Raw genomic sequence first — 15,645 nt, forward strand, 5'->3', positions numbered from 1 at the left:
CAAATAAGCTATTTTGTGATGTGGTCGTCTTCAAGGAAACCTAATTCACAATTCCGAGTTTGGTTCTACTTTGCCATCTGGGTAAAGAATCAACAATGCAGAAAGATAGTAAAATTCTTACATCTTCAAGCACTGATCATTGGTTGTTCTATGTAGAATGTATAACATGATTATACAAACAACTTCCATTGGTAGTTTCATCTCGAATCTGCAAAGTACCAAAGCACCTGTATGTATTGCACATGTGCATGATTATGCAAGACTTGCCTGACACTTAATCATGAAATGTCTCTTTGCCCACACTGCCCTGACACGAAACACCCATACGACCCCTGAACATAGATAGAAAATGCAATTAGGGCTCAGAAAAAAACGAATTATGGCTAGAATACTCAGAATCAGATGAGAGAGAGAGAGAGAGAGAGAGAGAGTCAAACACGGAATCAAATACCTTATACACTTCAAATTACCAACTGTAAGAACACAGTACAATGAATGCAATAGAGAGGCGCTTGGTGAAGGAGCATAGACGAGTCTGATGAAGGAATTGGGGTGTCGCTGGAAGAATAGAGAAGAAGGTGGTATAGGAAAGGCTTTGGGGGAACCAGGGAAGAGCCAATTGATAGATAATTGATTGCAGTTGTCCCTTAATTAGAAAATGGAGTTATCTTAACCTAAAATTAACCTTTCATATACATGCAGAGTTCAATGAGTTTTGTAGAAGAGATAAGCATATTGGGATATAGGTGTTCTGATGGATAATGGAAGCGGTCGGATACATGTTTTGAATCGACACCACCTATAAAGCGATAGATAGAGCAGGTGTAATGGTTAATTTTTCTGTGAAGGATTTAGTCGGACGTTTTCTTGAAGAAGACGTTGGAGTTGTGGTTAATGGAGAACGGGGATCGGTGGATGAATTGAGGATGGTGGACGATGCGAGGAGGGGAAGAGTGTTTGAGTATAGAATTCCAAGAAAGTAAAGTGGATACGGCACAACGCGCATCATATGAAAGTATGAAACAATGGTTATGTCTAAGGCGTCGTTCAAGAGTAAGGTGACGTGTCTCGAAAAGAACCGACTTATATTGATATCGAAGGCACGACAATAAAAGAGTTTTCATATTATATAATAATGATATATATATATATATATATATATATATATATATATATATATATATATATATATATATATATATATATATATATATATATATAATTTTTCTTTGAATTAATAGTGAAATGATTTGCCGGAAAGTTTGCATTTATGTTTGGTTGGAAAGAGTAAAGAAATACTCCGACACTATTTACGGTTTGACCTCCAACTGAATCTAAAGTCCCAAAACGTTATCTTAAACCCCAGGGAGCCGCCATGAGCGCCACCCTGTTCTTCCTCTCGCCACCACCCCGCACTTTTCCAACTATATGCCCAATTCCGTCACTACAACCCATCCGCACTGTCGCCTTCTCCTCCTTATCCCTCAAACCATCACTTAAAATACCCAGACGAGACTTCAGGATCTTCTCTGATGACGGAGATGCCGGGGGAGACGCAGACGGTGGCGGAGATGGAGACGCAGACGGTGGTGGAGAAGCAGACCGCGACGATATGGACGAAGAAGAAGCGGATGAGAGTGACAACAAGAGAGATTACGATGTCGAGTACGAGGCTCTTGTCGCCGCTTCGCGAGGCGGTGGTGAGGAAGGAATGGCGATGGTACAGAGTAAGAACTTCGTGTCAACTCAGGGGTGGAATTCGGAGGTGGTTGTGGATTATAGAATAAACGAGGATGAATTTCATAAGATCAGTTTGATGGATTGTGATTTTTTCATCCGGAAACCACCTGATCCTGATAATGACGTCTACGATTTCCGAGAGGTAATTTCATAAACAAATTAGTCATACATCTGTATCTATGTTAGATATTGGTTTTCAAATACTCAAATTGATTTAATTGATTAAGGTCATTTTGGACGAAATTTAGTGCCCGTGATTAACAGAAATTCCCAAATTCAAAAGGCTACAGCATACACTTTGTCCCCCCCCCCCCCCCCCCCCCCCCCCCAAAAGAACAAAAGTTTAAGTGTACATGAATTGTGTAGGTTATTGGTATTGACTCAAATTTTGATAACAGTATCTGTTTATGAAGAATTTTACTGAAATATTTTGTTTTGGTGTTGCAGATGTATGTGACAGAACCAGATACTGATATTTATGCAATTCCAAGAGTTCTTGCACCAATGCCAGAGAAGGTCACTTAAGACAAATTCCTAGTTTCATGCTTATAAATGACTATTTAACAATCCATTGATTTCATCACTAATTTTCAGATTTACAAACTTCCTTTCTTCAACCACTGTTCTACATGATCCAGTGGATAACAATATTATGCATTTCTTTAATTGCAGTATATCAGATGTGCAAAGAGTGATTGGGGGACCTACAATGTCACGGAACCACCTATTGATGCACTTAGAGATCCCATGTACAAATCAGAGTGGGAGGTTATGAAGGTTAGGAACTCATAATTTTTTGTTAATTTCTTTAATTTTTTGCCACATGATAACATCTCATCTATATTTAATTCAATCAAATAACCCGACTCAGTACTTTACTCTAGATACAAAATACCCCGCTTTGAATATTGATCTAGAGTTGGAGGACCAAAGTGTAAAATATATTAAAATGAAAGCTTTGTAGGGATTATAATGACAATACGTTGTTGTTGTTGAAGGTGTTTTTGACGAAGCATTACAGGAATCGGCGGTTGGATGATCCTGATTTTGTGCTGGACTTTGAAGAGATTTATGTCATTGATTCAAAAACAAAGTCGATAACTCGGGCAAGAGTTTTGGTAAGTGTCCATTATGCTTTAAGTTATCAAAGACATCTTACTATGCTAAGTCCATTGAGCCTTGTTTCTTTTGTTTAATGGAATTATTTATTATGATGTTTTTTCAGGTAACGGTTCCTGAAGGAAGAGACAGAGATAGAAAGAACGATTTTCTTGTTATTCGGGATAATGCAACTTCATTCACAATAATCCCCTCGGTGATAAATCCCATACAACTTCAATTCCAAATTATGATTGCATTTTGTATCTTTTTCTTTTTCTGATCCTAATATGGTTTGCAGGAGGAGAGAGATGATCCAACGACTGTAGTACATAGGGAAGAGTGGGACAAGGACAGAAAGGACATGGAAAGACATCTCAGCAAGCTGCGTGATTTCAATGTTTCAAATTGGTTCTAGTTTTCCGTTTCTCGATAGGCGCTGGATTTTGTACAACACGGGCCTTTCGGTTGCGGGTATAACGGTTTCCGACTTGTATTATTACTCGGCTTTCCTTCGATTAGAGGTGTCAATGTTCATGTGTAGTTAACTTTTTATATCAAAATAGTGAAACAAGTATGAACCGAGTGTCCGGTTCAATCTTTATTGTCAACTCCATATTTTGCTCACTAGGGTTATATAGTTTGTAATCTTGATGAATTGTATGTGGAAAATATCGTTCACCCATAGTTCGTCTCTGTCCCATCTTTTTGGATAGTATAACAAAAGTAAGTTTAACCAACTCGTCTTCAAGAGCATCTAAGGTCCGATGGTCCTCTTAAGTTATATATAGCTTTGTATATACCATACTATATATGTGTATCAAGCCTCCAATGATTATGACATATGGAGTTGTATCCATCTCTTCTCTCTTATTATAGATAAGGAGAATCGTTTTACTAATCTTAAAGTTGGCAGCAAGAGCAGAATCATTCCCATGTAGCTTCAATGAGACGTGATTCATCCAATATTTTTTCTCAATTAACATGCCATCAACTTTTACAATAAAATGGTGAAATCATCAACATTGAACCTTGTAAAAAAATAATGCTTTGAATTGGTTTTCGATAGCCTTGCTCAAAATGATCTAGGCAAAAAGCTCAAAATAATCTTGTTTTGGCTCACAATTCAATAACTGTGATGACTCATCACAACAACATATTACACATATATGAATTCAACCATTGTAGATACAAACAAGTTCATAATTAAGTCAATAATTTTCAATTCTTCATGATTCCCATTTACAATTCAACAAGTATCAAACATGCAACAAGGTTGAAAAACCCACAAACCAAAGAACAAATACTTGTATTTTGTATTTCTAAGCATCTGCAAGTGTCTGATGAAACTCATTCATGGATCTAAGTAACCCGAGAATAACTTCTACGCTCTTCAAACCATTGGGGGATCCAACCATCCCACAAACTATAATTGTTTCTACTTTGAGAGCAAGGCCATAACCTTCAACCTGGATTTATCCATGAGGTTATTATTATTGTCTGGGTATCCCCAGGGCCGGTCCAAAGATATAGTTGGCCTTGGGCGTAAAGAAAAAATGGGCCCCTAAAATTGAAAATAGGAAAACCGTTATATATAATATATATTCTATGAATTTTGGGTCCTTTAGGTAAGTTCATTTTTTTTAAAGAAAAATATTTTTCCTAGCATTTTTACATAAGTTGATTTCTCTCTCTCTCTCTCTCTCTCTCTATATATATATATATATATATATATATATATATATATATATATATATATATATATATATATATATATATATATATATATATATATATATATATATAAGAGAGAGAGAGAGAAGGGCCCTGGGCGACCGCTTGGGTTGCCCACCGTCTGGGTATTCCATGCACAAATCACCGTTTATGGAATAGCTTCGGAAATAGTTACAGATAGTGGATGGGGAAGAGGGTAGGAAACAAACCTTTTGCAGTGTAGACTTTAAATTGTATATGATAGGCCTCCTTTGGAAATGTCCGTTTTGCCCTCATGTGAGGTCTACATGCATCTCATTAATGTTGGAAATAGACGAGAGTTAGGCTTAAGGACCACCGGTGCAAAATAATAATAATAATAATAATAATAATAATAATAATAATAATAATAAAATAAAAATGCAAACCATACGGACCATGTGAAAAATCCAAGGTTCTAAAAAGCTCTCATTGGCTCCAAGGCTTGTACCTATCGCCAAACTTTATCAAAACGCCGCCTTAACTCATATGTGTATAAAAATGAATAATAACTGAAAATACATATAAAAAATATTAATTATATAGAAAATTGTTGCCCTAAGTAATGACTTACAAATACCGTGGCTCGCCAAGGCTCGGAAAAGTTTGAGGCTTGACATTGCTGCCAAGTCACGCCTTACGTTATTTAGAGTCTTGAAAAATCCAATACTAGGATCAAATGTTTGAAACTGGGAAAACCACAGGGACCAAATATGTAGTTTACTCTTTCTTTTATGTATTTCCGGAAAGGCCCACCTTACTCCCATGAACATTTTGGGTTCTTTCTCGTTAATTAAAGGGGTGTTTGGATAGGAAAAAAATGGTTTATTAGCTTATTGCTTATTTTCATCATAATAAGCTAATTTAAATGTTTAGATAAAAATCAGTTTATTGTGGTATGAATAAACAAAATAAGTTGATTTTAATAAGCAAGGGAGGAATGCTTATTGCTTATTGGTTATTTGTTATTTTACTCATATAAACTGTTTTATTTTGCCAGACACTTAAATGCTTATTGCTTATTGCTTAGACCATTAGGTATGGGTCTCTTGTGGTGGTGTTATAACAAGAAGCAACAAGAAGAGGGGTAGTGTTCATGATGTTATAACACCATGTTAAGAGGAGAGAGATAGAGAGAGATGATTTGTCAGCCAATAGAAAAACTCGTTTCTTGTCATGGAGACAACAAGAAGCACCACAACAAGATACAACAAGAAGGGGGCCGGAGTTCTCCCCCGTCACGACGCCGTTGAGGGTGCCACCTCAACATAACGAGCACGCCACAATGTTCATACCATATGCTCTTATTGAAGGGGGCCGGAGTTCTCCCCCGTCACGACGCCGTTGAGGGTGCCACCTCAACATAACGAGCAAGCCACAATGTTCATACCATATGCTCTTATTGCTTATTTCCGCCCCAATAAGTTAATCCAAACATATTTAAAAAAAAAATGTTTATTCCCAAGATAATAAACCTAATAAGCTAAAATCTATTTTTCCTCCAAACACCTGAGAATCGTCGAAGTCAAGAGGTCATAGCAAAATATACAAAATTCCCTCTACTATTTTCAACTAGGGTTATGACGATCCAAGCCCGTATGCTATACGCATGTATGTGACTGTGAAGGTGTAATATACTGGGAGAATTACCGATGGAGGAAGGCGGTTGCGGAGGTAGCGACGGTGCATCGTCGGCATTATTAAATGGTGGTGGACGGCAAAGGTTTGAGGTGGAGTTGAGGCCGGGAGAGACAACAATTGTGTCGTGGAAGAAGCTTACGAAGGATGCCAACAAAACTGCAAATAATAGTCTGCCCCCTCCTGTACCTGCTCCTCCTATGCCTCCTGCTGTTGCTGTTAATCAAGACCTAGATCCTCTTAATGCTCCACCGGTAGTGTCTTCGTGAACTTGCCATATTTTTGATTAAATCGTTACTTATAGTTCGGATGAAGGAAGTAGAAGTTTGATTGAAAATAAGGTGATCTAGGATGTATGTGCAATTATGAGCTGCTTTCAACTCCTAATGATTGCTTGTTATTGAATAAGTTCAAATACTTCTTAGAATTCAGTTGGAGTTTGAAACTTAATTGTTACTTTAGCAGTTAGGAGTTTGTAAATTGACAAGGAAGTTTGTAAGTTGTAAGTTGTAACTATCATAAGTAGAATGATTTTGCAGTAGGTTAGTTACATCAGAATGCTTTCACAGTATATCGTTTTTGTTTCTATTTTTCCTAGAAATGACTTGCTGATGTGATTTTTGGAACTGATGTGTGATCATGGTATAGACATATCAGCAATTCCATTCTAAACCTGCTCAAATGCTGTGTGTACCTGATATGCTCATGAAGATAGGTAATGGTAGTGTTAATATTTCTGATGGCAAATCATTTCACAGAGTATAATTGCACAAAATTTTACAGATATAAACCTATAGTGAATAGCAAAGCCTTATTTTCTTTGTTTATCATTGCTTCTTTTTGATAACATGAGGAGATTTCTTGTTTTGTAATGTAATTTGGTAACTACCTTCACTGTACTTAGTCCAATTAGCATTTGCAGGGAGAGCCTGCTGAAAATGAAGGTAATGATGCAGCTCCTGGTAGCCGTTTTGGTGCTGTTATTGAGAAGATCGAGCGCTTATACATGGTATGTGATACATTTATTATGTTACAAAAGCTGTTATCTGGACAACTATGAGGATGGCATATCTGAGTGGTCTTCTGCATCATTTGTAGAACTATGGATTGGGATTGACAGAATTACATCAAACTCTTAGGAGTAATGTTGTAGAAAATTCTTGTCATTGTCCTGAAGATGCTGCATCCTATACTTTCAGGGTAAAAACAGTAGTGATGAGGAAGATCTCAATGATGTTGTTCCTGATGATGATGAGTATGATACTGAAGATTCTTTCATAGATGATACCGATTTGGTTTGTTAATCTCTATTTCCTTGCATGATTGTTTTATGTTGAAGCACTGCTTAATCTCACTGCTCTTGTAGTTGTTTTAGTTGAAGATCTGTAATGTCTGCATTTAGATTTATTGCCTTCTTTCTCTTCCACAGGATGACTATTTCCAGGTTGATGATTCTCAAATAAAGCATGATGGATTCTTTGTTAATCGTGGCAAGTTGGAGCGCACAACTGTTTCAAAGTACGTTTTTTTTTTCTTCTTCTTCTACCTTCTTTTTAGATTATCTCTTGGTTATAATATCTCCAATCTGAATATATTGGTAGGGATGAGCCTACTGCTTTGCCAAACCATCAGAGGAAAAAAAGAAGGAAAGATTCAGAAAAAGTTAGTGGTGGGAATGATAGTGGCCAGCTGAATACTCAGAAAGTTAAAAATAAGGAAGCCAGAAAGGTACATGCACCAGTAGACAAAAATCCCATCATTTCATCTCAGAGTAAAGCTTCATCCACTATAATTCCTTCAAGTTCGGAGGCTATAATAATGGCAAAGAACATTGACAAGCAGAAGGCTGTGGTATGCCAACCCAAAGACCATGGTAGTAAATTGAAAAATGGAAGTCCCTCCTCTGTGACTCCATTGCAGAAGTCTAATGACAAAAGCTCTAATGTGAAATCAAGTTCTCATTCTGGGCTATTGCTTAACAACTCAGAAGAGTTGAACCAACCTCTTCTCATTAGAGAGAAAAATGTTATTCGTGAACAATCAAAAGCCAAGGCCACCAGGACCACTCAGCAAGCTGCAGTGAGTGTTCTTTCACTGTACTGTCTTTTTTATTCCTAGAATTCCTCTCCTCACTAACAATCATCTAATTATGATTATGATTATGAGTTTGTATCTACAATTTAGTTAGAGGGTGCATACCAACAAATTCTTAGCAAATAAAACCAATTAAATCAAGTTACCAACATCCAGTCTCAAGCTTGGGAATATATGTTTTCCATCCCTAGCTTGCAAAACTTTAAAAAAGTTTAATATGGTGATACTTTGGTGCAGAAATCTGGCATTCTGTAGGTATGCAAGTAATTTAGACCATTGTCAAGTTTCTTCTTAATGACATGCCTATAAAGTATCAACCTCCACTTGTTTAATTCTGTCATGTTGGACTGCATTATGAGCTAGGTTTCATTGTTTCTTGTGGATTATTATCATGATACAGTTTCATAAGGCCTTGCATTAATGCTCAAATCTTTCCCAAGGCCTCTATGCAAAAAAGACGTTCATCACTTCAAACTCCTGTAAAGGTTTGATCATTATTCACAGCTCAACATAGTAATGCTCTTGTGAGAATTCATTTTTGCCACCAACCCAAAGATTTCTAAACTTCTATATAGGTTGGAGCATAACCCTGAGCTACTAACATTTTTTCTGTACATCTCCTAGTGGATCCATGAGAGTCTTTAGTCCAATATAAAGGCCCATTTGTACAATAGTGTTGTTCTTTTTTTTTTTTTTTTTTTTCATAAATAACTACACCAGCTTCCATGTTTTAATCTTCTTGCCTCCATTTCACCCTCGTAGCCTCAAGCTGGTCTTCATTCCTCTTTACCAGCCATTGGATTATGAAACTTATGTTCATGTTAGAGTTGAATGAAGGTTTTCTTGCTTTATTTTTGTTGGTCAAGAAATCCATCTTTTACATTACCTGCAGATGATTCCCTGTAGTAGTTAGGGGTGTTAAAAATGTCTGAACCCGGCTCCGAACCCGAATAAGATAAATAGAGTTAGGATCTGAAAGTCAAAATCAGGTTATTCGAGTTAACCCGGCAAACCCGAAATACATATAGGGTTAGGTTTTGGGTTGCTTTGTATAATTTTTTTTTTTCGGTTCGGGTTAACCCAAATAAAATTAATTAATCAAGCCCATAGACCTTACATCTTTTACATACATTTGAACTTCTTAAGACTATATACATCATCCGATTAACACTCGTACCGTGCAGTGTGGAGTGTTAATTTGGTCAACTCGATTGAGTTAATCAATTTTTTTAAAGTCACCAGAAACCGGACCCTATTAAGCTAGTGGTTAGTCGGATTCACGTCAATCATGTTTGGGGTGAGTTGGGTTAATTAGAAAATAGCCATAAATTAAGTTGCAACTTAACACAATATATCACATTTGGTTTTGTTTACTTTTATTTAAAACCAATATTTATAATCATATTACGATTTACGACCAAACTAAGATTCCAGCAAGCAAACAAAACGAGTTTGGAATCAATTGTTTAAATCCAAAATCAATTGCAAGTTCTTGCTAAAACACGACACCGCCACGGCATGACGTCGTGTTTTTTACACATGACATGAATACAAACACGAATTCAAAATTTAATTTCGCCCCAATTTAGTTGTGTGTCGTGTCATGGCTTGTCACCCTAGATAATAGGTTAAATTAAAAATATTAGAGATAAAATAAAAGTACCTTTTTCTAGTTGAGTTATTTTTTCCTAATCTTCTTTTTCTGGATTGATGCCTATACGAAGCCAATCTCGTGTACAAATTAGACATTTGATAGTTTTGTCCCCTAAAGAACTCCTTTATGAATCCAACACCCTCCCACTTGTGCTAAAAACAGACTCTGGAGCCATTGTTGAAATAGGAATAGCTAACAAATCTTTAACGATAAGAGATAAAATTGGAAATCTCGAACTATTTACCTTCTCCCAAGTCAGTAGATCAAAACTAACATTAGTATCAAAATCCTCAACACTTTTACCTAAATACTTATCCGATTGACTAATTAACGAATTAGATGTTTGGCTCGTTTCATCTTATTTCTCAACCCATCTCCATAATCGGGATTTGTTGTTTAACTTGTAGGATTATGGGGGTTTGACCATTTCCCTAACGTTAATAATTACCTAATAGTTCTGATCTTGACTTATCTGCTCTAAACGCTATAATGTAATTCTTATTTTATTTATTACTTCTGAATGTCTGTAATGTAATCTAAAGCAACTTTCTGTAATTTTTTCAGCAGAAGAGCCCTCTCATGGTGAGAAAGGAAGGTTCAAATACCAAACCTAAAAGTACAATGCTTGAGAAAGCTATCAGGGATTTGGAGAAGACTGTTGTGGAATGTATGTCTGATGATCACTTCTATCTAGATATCAAAGTCACACTTCTCTTCTCTGTTCATTAACGCTGCATTTACCAGACTGGATTGGACAAACTTTCCAGGGCTATTGAGGCTGTGGAGGGCATTCATGTCTTTTGCACCTATGATATATCAATGGTGTGGTGGGACAAAATATCAGTCCCAGTTCCAGTCCAATGTACACCAAGCTTTGTACAACATGTTATGTCGTGTCCTTTGTTACAAAAGGGCTAACTTGTAATATTTGACATCATGGCAGCAAGGCCACCAAACATGGGAGTTGCTGATGCAGACACTTGTTCTCCAGCTGTCAAAAAGAGAATGCCTCCTGACATAAAGCATAAGCTAGCTAAAGTTGCTAGACTTGCGGTAATTGACACCTAACTTTTTATCTGTTTGTTCAGTGGAATTGCTCTTTTCTTGTCTTCAATAATTGTGCTTCTTTTGAACATATTTCTGAAGACATACACAATTTAAACCTTTTTTACATTTGTGGTGGCTGTAGCATGCGAACCAAGGGAAAATCTCAAAGGAGCTTCTTAATCGGTTGATGAGCATTGTTGGTCATCTGATACAGCTCAGATCATTGAGGGTATTGCATTTGTTTTGTCATATATAATTGTATTTTTCTTTTATATAACCTTGCTTTTAGGTGCTCAATATTTTATAATCATTTGATGCCTTCCAACAGAGAAATATTGTAAACATGATTAATATGGGATTGTCTGCCAAAGAAGAGAAAGATGCCAGGATGCAGCAGTTAAAGAAACAAATAGAGGAGATGGTTAAGATAAGGGCACCAATGATGATGTCCAAGGTATGCTTGCTTACTTATGTTTTATTTCTTAGATAACTGCAATTTACCCACAAGTATATGCTTTTATTTATTTAAAGAAAAGAAGGGGAAATTAAGAAATGAATAAATAAACACCATTGAGTAAATGATCTGTGGTAATATGGATGTGGACTGTGGAGACACATGTTTCTTTGATAAGTAATCTTGAATGTTTTTGTGTTTCTTGAGATGCTTGTAACCAGTCCTTTAAACTTTTCAGGGTTAAATAGAAGAAGAAATAGCAACCACTTTCATCAGTTATAGCATCCTACTTTCATTTTGTCTCATGCTTTGAAAAATCTACCTAAGTATAGCAATGTTATCCAAATAAAAAACAATTGTCACTGATATAATTGGACATATTTTTTTAAGTATAATCTCCTAATAAGAAAAAAAATGAAAATACAATGCTTTAATTGGTTAGTTTTTTTAAAAAAAAAAAGAGTAGAGTTCCTTCGCAAGAAAAAAACTGGAAGTACATTGCTGCTAGAAAGAAATGTAAGTACATAGCTATTTCTAGCATTTAGTCAAACATTTTAATAAGTTTTGCTGCTGTTTGTATCATCTCAGGCTATGGAGCAGCAGCTGGTTGGAGAATCTGATGATTTTCAAGAAAGTGGGACCAAAGAAAAAGAAATTCTTAAAAGAAAAATTACTATGGATGATGCATTAGAGGATGAGATATGCATCCTTTATGACCTTTTTGTTGAGGTAGCACTTCATCCATCTTATCTTAAAAAAAATCATTTTGAAAAACGAACTTGCCTTTTTACAGCTACTCATTTGTAATCAGGGACTGGATGAAGATGCAGGTCCTCAAGTTAGGAAGCTCTATGCAGATGTAAGCTTATCCTAAAACTTTTATGCATTAAATTTCATGCTAGTTATTTTGTAACTTTTCAAACTGGCATATAAATATGACATTTGAGAGTACAGTGACTAGATAGATATGTATGTAGTAATTAAGTGGGAGAAATTGTCCATTATGTGATTTTTTAATCTTATCCTTATTCATTAATGTTGCAGCTTGCAGAACTGTGGCCACAAGGTTTAATGGACAATCATGGGATTAGAGAAGCAATTTGTAGGGCAAAAGATAGGAGAAAATCACTACACAAGCATAAGGTACTTCTAAATCTTCATCTTTTTAAAAAAAAATTCTTCATCAATATAATGTATCAGACTGTCTTATTTTCCAATTTCCTTAATTTGGTGTGAAGGGTCAAGAGAAGTTGAAAAGGAAAAAAATTACCTCTCCAAAAACCAATACTACCATTGACATCGAAGCAAGCTCTGTAGCTTCAGAATACAAATTTTCTACTGCAGTCACCCTGGCAAAGAGAAAGATGGAGGTGGAGTAGTAGTCTGAAGCTTAAATCCAACTTAGATAAAAATGTGAATAACTCAGATCAGATTCTAATATGTGAGTTTGGCTCCAAATATGTTTCAATGGGCCCATGATAGTTTCCTTTTACGTATACACAAAAGATAATACACCCTCCAATCCATCAATTTTTTTAATAGAGGTGGCAAAATGTGAATGTGATGTGAATAATTAGTCGAGTTGCGTTATTATTTTATCTTAGGGTTGTAGCATTGTCACTGATAGAATTCATGTCATATCCAAAAACACCAACATCAACACCCTGAGCCCATAAGAATGAGGCAAGGGGATGGATAGACAACCCTATCTGAGAGTAGAGAGACTGTTTCCGTGGATAATATGCCCACGCATAAAAACAACTCATAATTAAAAATCTCCCCCGTCAAAAGGATGTAGCCACTAAACAATTATAAGCTTAAAAAAATTTCATTATTACACATGTCAAGTTATTTATTATATCTATACACTTACAATAATGGAGTATATGTGATTTTACACAACTAGAAAATGCATTCTCCCCGTTTTGGGGGATGTAGAAAAAACAATCTCACAGGGACCATTTTCATAAATCATTTTATACGTAGGGACAAAAGCTCACTTTTAAAATTTGTTATTAGGAAGGGAAATTTATGTAATTTTTCTTTAACATATGTATCATTTCTGTAAATATAATTTTGTACAAGGACCTATTATGTAAATTATAAGGACAGTTCTTGCATTTTTTTTCTATATAAGGACAAAACAGGTGAAACTTGCAAACATGAGAAAAATATTTTTCCTATTCGGCACTCGATAAAATCATTGGAAAAAAAATAGGATTTTAAACTACAAAATTATATTATTGATAAAAAAAAAAAGGATTTGTACACTTAATTCTTTTATGTTTTTATAAATAAAATACCGTGTGAATCCAAAGCTACAACTTTCCTTTTAGCTGTGTTGAATGCCACGTGTCCTCATAACCATGTTGTTTATGTAAGTTTACTTGTAGAGGGGCTAAACCGCCAAAAACATAAAAGTGTTGTGGCAAAACTTGAAAACTAAAAAAGTATACTGTGGCTAAGGACTTTAGTTTTAATATCTATATATAGTAACTATAAGCTTAAAAATATTTTCCTACACTTATAATTTACATAAAACTTATTATTTTAAATCGTTTGACTCTAACAAACAATGGGCCCATGCGTTTGCATGACGACTTAATTACATCCAACCAAATCCGTGGTCTTTGTTTCCCCTCGTGTTTTGCTTCACAACCAGAATAGTAGCAACAAAATAAAAATTTGCGATGATTTAATGACAATCATCAAGTCGATTAAAGTTTTGTTTTCATTGGATGATATTAATTAATTATTGTGACGGGTCACTTTTTTCATAAAATAACTTTTTGTTTAATTTTAATGTTGTATGATACAGAGTTTCTTCCATAAAATATAAAATACGATGATTTTTATTACAAAAATATTATCTGAATACAACAAAATTATATATTTTGCTATTATACAGAAAATATATTGTGTAAGTCGTAGTTTATATTAACATATGCATTATTCAACACATTATTGCCCGAAATTCTTCTTTCTCCTTCCATGAAACTTCTCGTAAATTCCTCATCATCTTGACATCTTCCATCCACACAAGTCATTTAATATGACTTTGAAGCAAGTGGTACTTATTCCCTCTTGTCCAAATCACTTGATTAAAAGATTAATCTATCGAAAGCATTAATCTCTAATGGAATGTTAGGCTAGGAAAAAACTACGTATATTCAGAATATATCAATGAGAGCTCGTTCAAATAGTTAAAATTTGTTCAAAATAATTTAAAGACATAATTGCAAGTATAAATTATAAATAATGATTAAGATGACAATGTCCTCGTTGTCAAGTTGCTCATATCCTCCTCCTCCTATAGTTGACCGTATTTTAAAATTTCCCTTTTTAGATTATCTTAAAAGTCATATACCATGATTACTTAGTCTCATTCACTGCTATTTATACCCATAGAAAATTATCATTTTGATAAATTTTCTTTGCATAACATCTTTTTTCCAAAACAATGTCTCCAATCAATTGCCACGAATTGCACCAGCTTTTCAAGATTCTTGACACGAATGAAGATGGCCTAGTGAGCATCGAGGAGCTTAAAGGGCTTCTCGATAAAACCGGAGTTCAAATAAGCTTAGACGAGCTCAAAACCCTAGTTGGTAATACAGGTCTTGACCTCATGGACTTTTGGGTGTTTTATGATGTTTTTAACAAGCATAACCCAATTGATGGCCATCATAGATCAAAAGAGGTGGAGCAAGAGATGATGGAGGGTGATATCTTGAAAGCTTTTAAAGTGTTCGACATGAATGATGATGGATTCATCTCAAGCGAAGAGCTACAAAGCACCTTGTCAAGATTAGGGCTATGGAATGATGATTCTGGCCAGAGGAGTTGTAGGAGCATGATTGAATTTTATGATACAAATAATGACGGAGTGCTTGATTTTGAGGAGTTTAAAAATATGTTGTTATTGCCAAAGTCATTTGACCCGACTGGTACCTAGTTTGATTTTTTTTTTAATCCAATGGTTACAACTTTATTCTGTGATGCTAATAGGGTATATATCTGTATTCTAGATATTTATAGTTGGATTCTAATAAGATTATGTTGTTACTCTCAAATTCCTATAAACAAATTCGTATTGTACTTTCATCAATGTAGAGTTAATGCCACTAAATATAAGTCTTCGGTTCAAATCCAATAAAGGAGATTGTAT

General features: G+C 35.3%; 3 protein-coding genes across 7 annotated transcripts; all 3 read left to right on the forward strand.

Annotated features, from left to right (window-relative positions):
• The first annotated feature begins 1,256 nt into the window (after window positions 1-1,256).
• Window positions 1,257-3,523, forward strand: LOC111911021 (PLASTID TRANSCRIPTIONALLY ACTIVE protein 6, chloroplastic). The gene is made up of 6 exons (XM_023906799.3): window positions 1,257-1,882; window positions 2,188-2,256; window positions 2,413-2,517; window positions 2,739-2,858; window positions 2,966-3,055; window positions 3,140-3,523. The coding sequence occupies exons 1-6, from the start codon at window positions 1,376-1,378 to the stop codon at window positions 3,254-3,256; spliced, it is 1,008 nt and encodes a 335-aa protein (XP_023762567.1). The 5' UTR covers window positions 1,257-1,375; the 3' UTR covers window positions 3,257-3,523.
• A 2,568-nt stretch (window positions 3,524-6,091) lies between these two features.
• Window positions 6,092-13,067, forward strand: LOC111911020 (ubinuclein-1). 5 transcript variants are annotated; one of them, XM_023906797.3, is made up of 14 exons: window positions 6,343-6,482; window positions 6,877-6,943; window positions 7,151-7,237; window positions 7,428-7,523; window positions 7,658-7,746; window positions 7,830-8,307; window positions 10,541-10,643; window positions 10,920-11,029; window positions 11,166-11,252; window positions 11,352-11,477; window positions 12,066-12,206; window positions 12,271-12,336; window positions 12,522-12,620; window positions 12,716-13,067. In XM_023906797.3, exons 3-14 carry the CDS (start codon window positions 7,235-7,237, stop codon window positions 12,854-12,856), a joined length of 1,539 nt encoding a protein of 512 aa, XP_023762565.1. In that variant the 5' UTR covers window positions 6,343-6,482; window positions 6,877-6,943; window positions 7,151-7,234; the 3' UTR covers window positions 12,857-13,067. The 5 variants fall into 5 exon arrangements, with proteins under 5 accessions (XP_023762557.1, XP_023762558.1, XP_023762559.1 ...); XM_023906789.3 differs by lacking the exon at window positions 6,877-6,943 and having other exon boundaries at window positions 6,092-6,482; window positions 7,142-7,237; XM_023906790.3 differs by lacking the exon at window positions 6,877-6,943 and having other exon boundaries at window positions 6,092-6,482; window positions 7,142-7,237; window positions 10,544-10,643.
• A 1,870-nt stretch (window positions 13,068-14,937) lies between these two features.
• LOC111911011 (probable calcium-binding protein CML44) lies at window positions 14,938-15,432 on the forward strand. The gene has a single exon (XM_023906780.1). The coding sequence runs from the start codon at window positions 14,938-14,940 to the stop codon at window positions 15,430-15,432; it is 495 nt and encodes a 164-aa protein (XP_023762548.1).
• The last annotated feature ends 213 nt before the right edge of the window (window positions 15,433-15,645 follow it).

The sequence above is a fragment of the Lactuca sativa genome, chromosome 1, assembly GCF_002870075.4.
Source record: "Lactuca sativa cultivar Salinas chromosome 1, Lsat_Salinas_v11, whole genome shotgun sequence".
NCBI lineage: Eukaryota > Viridiplantae > Streptophyta > Magnoliopsida > Asterales > Asteraceae > Lactuca > Lactuca sativa.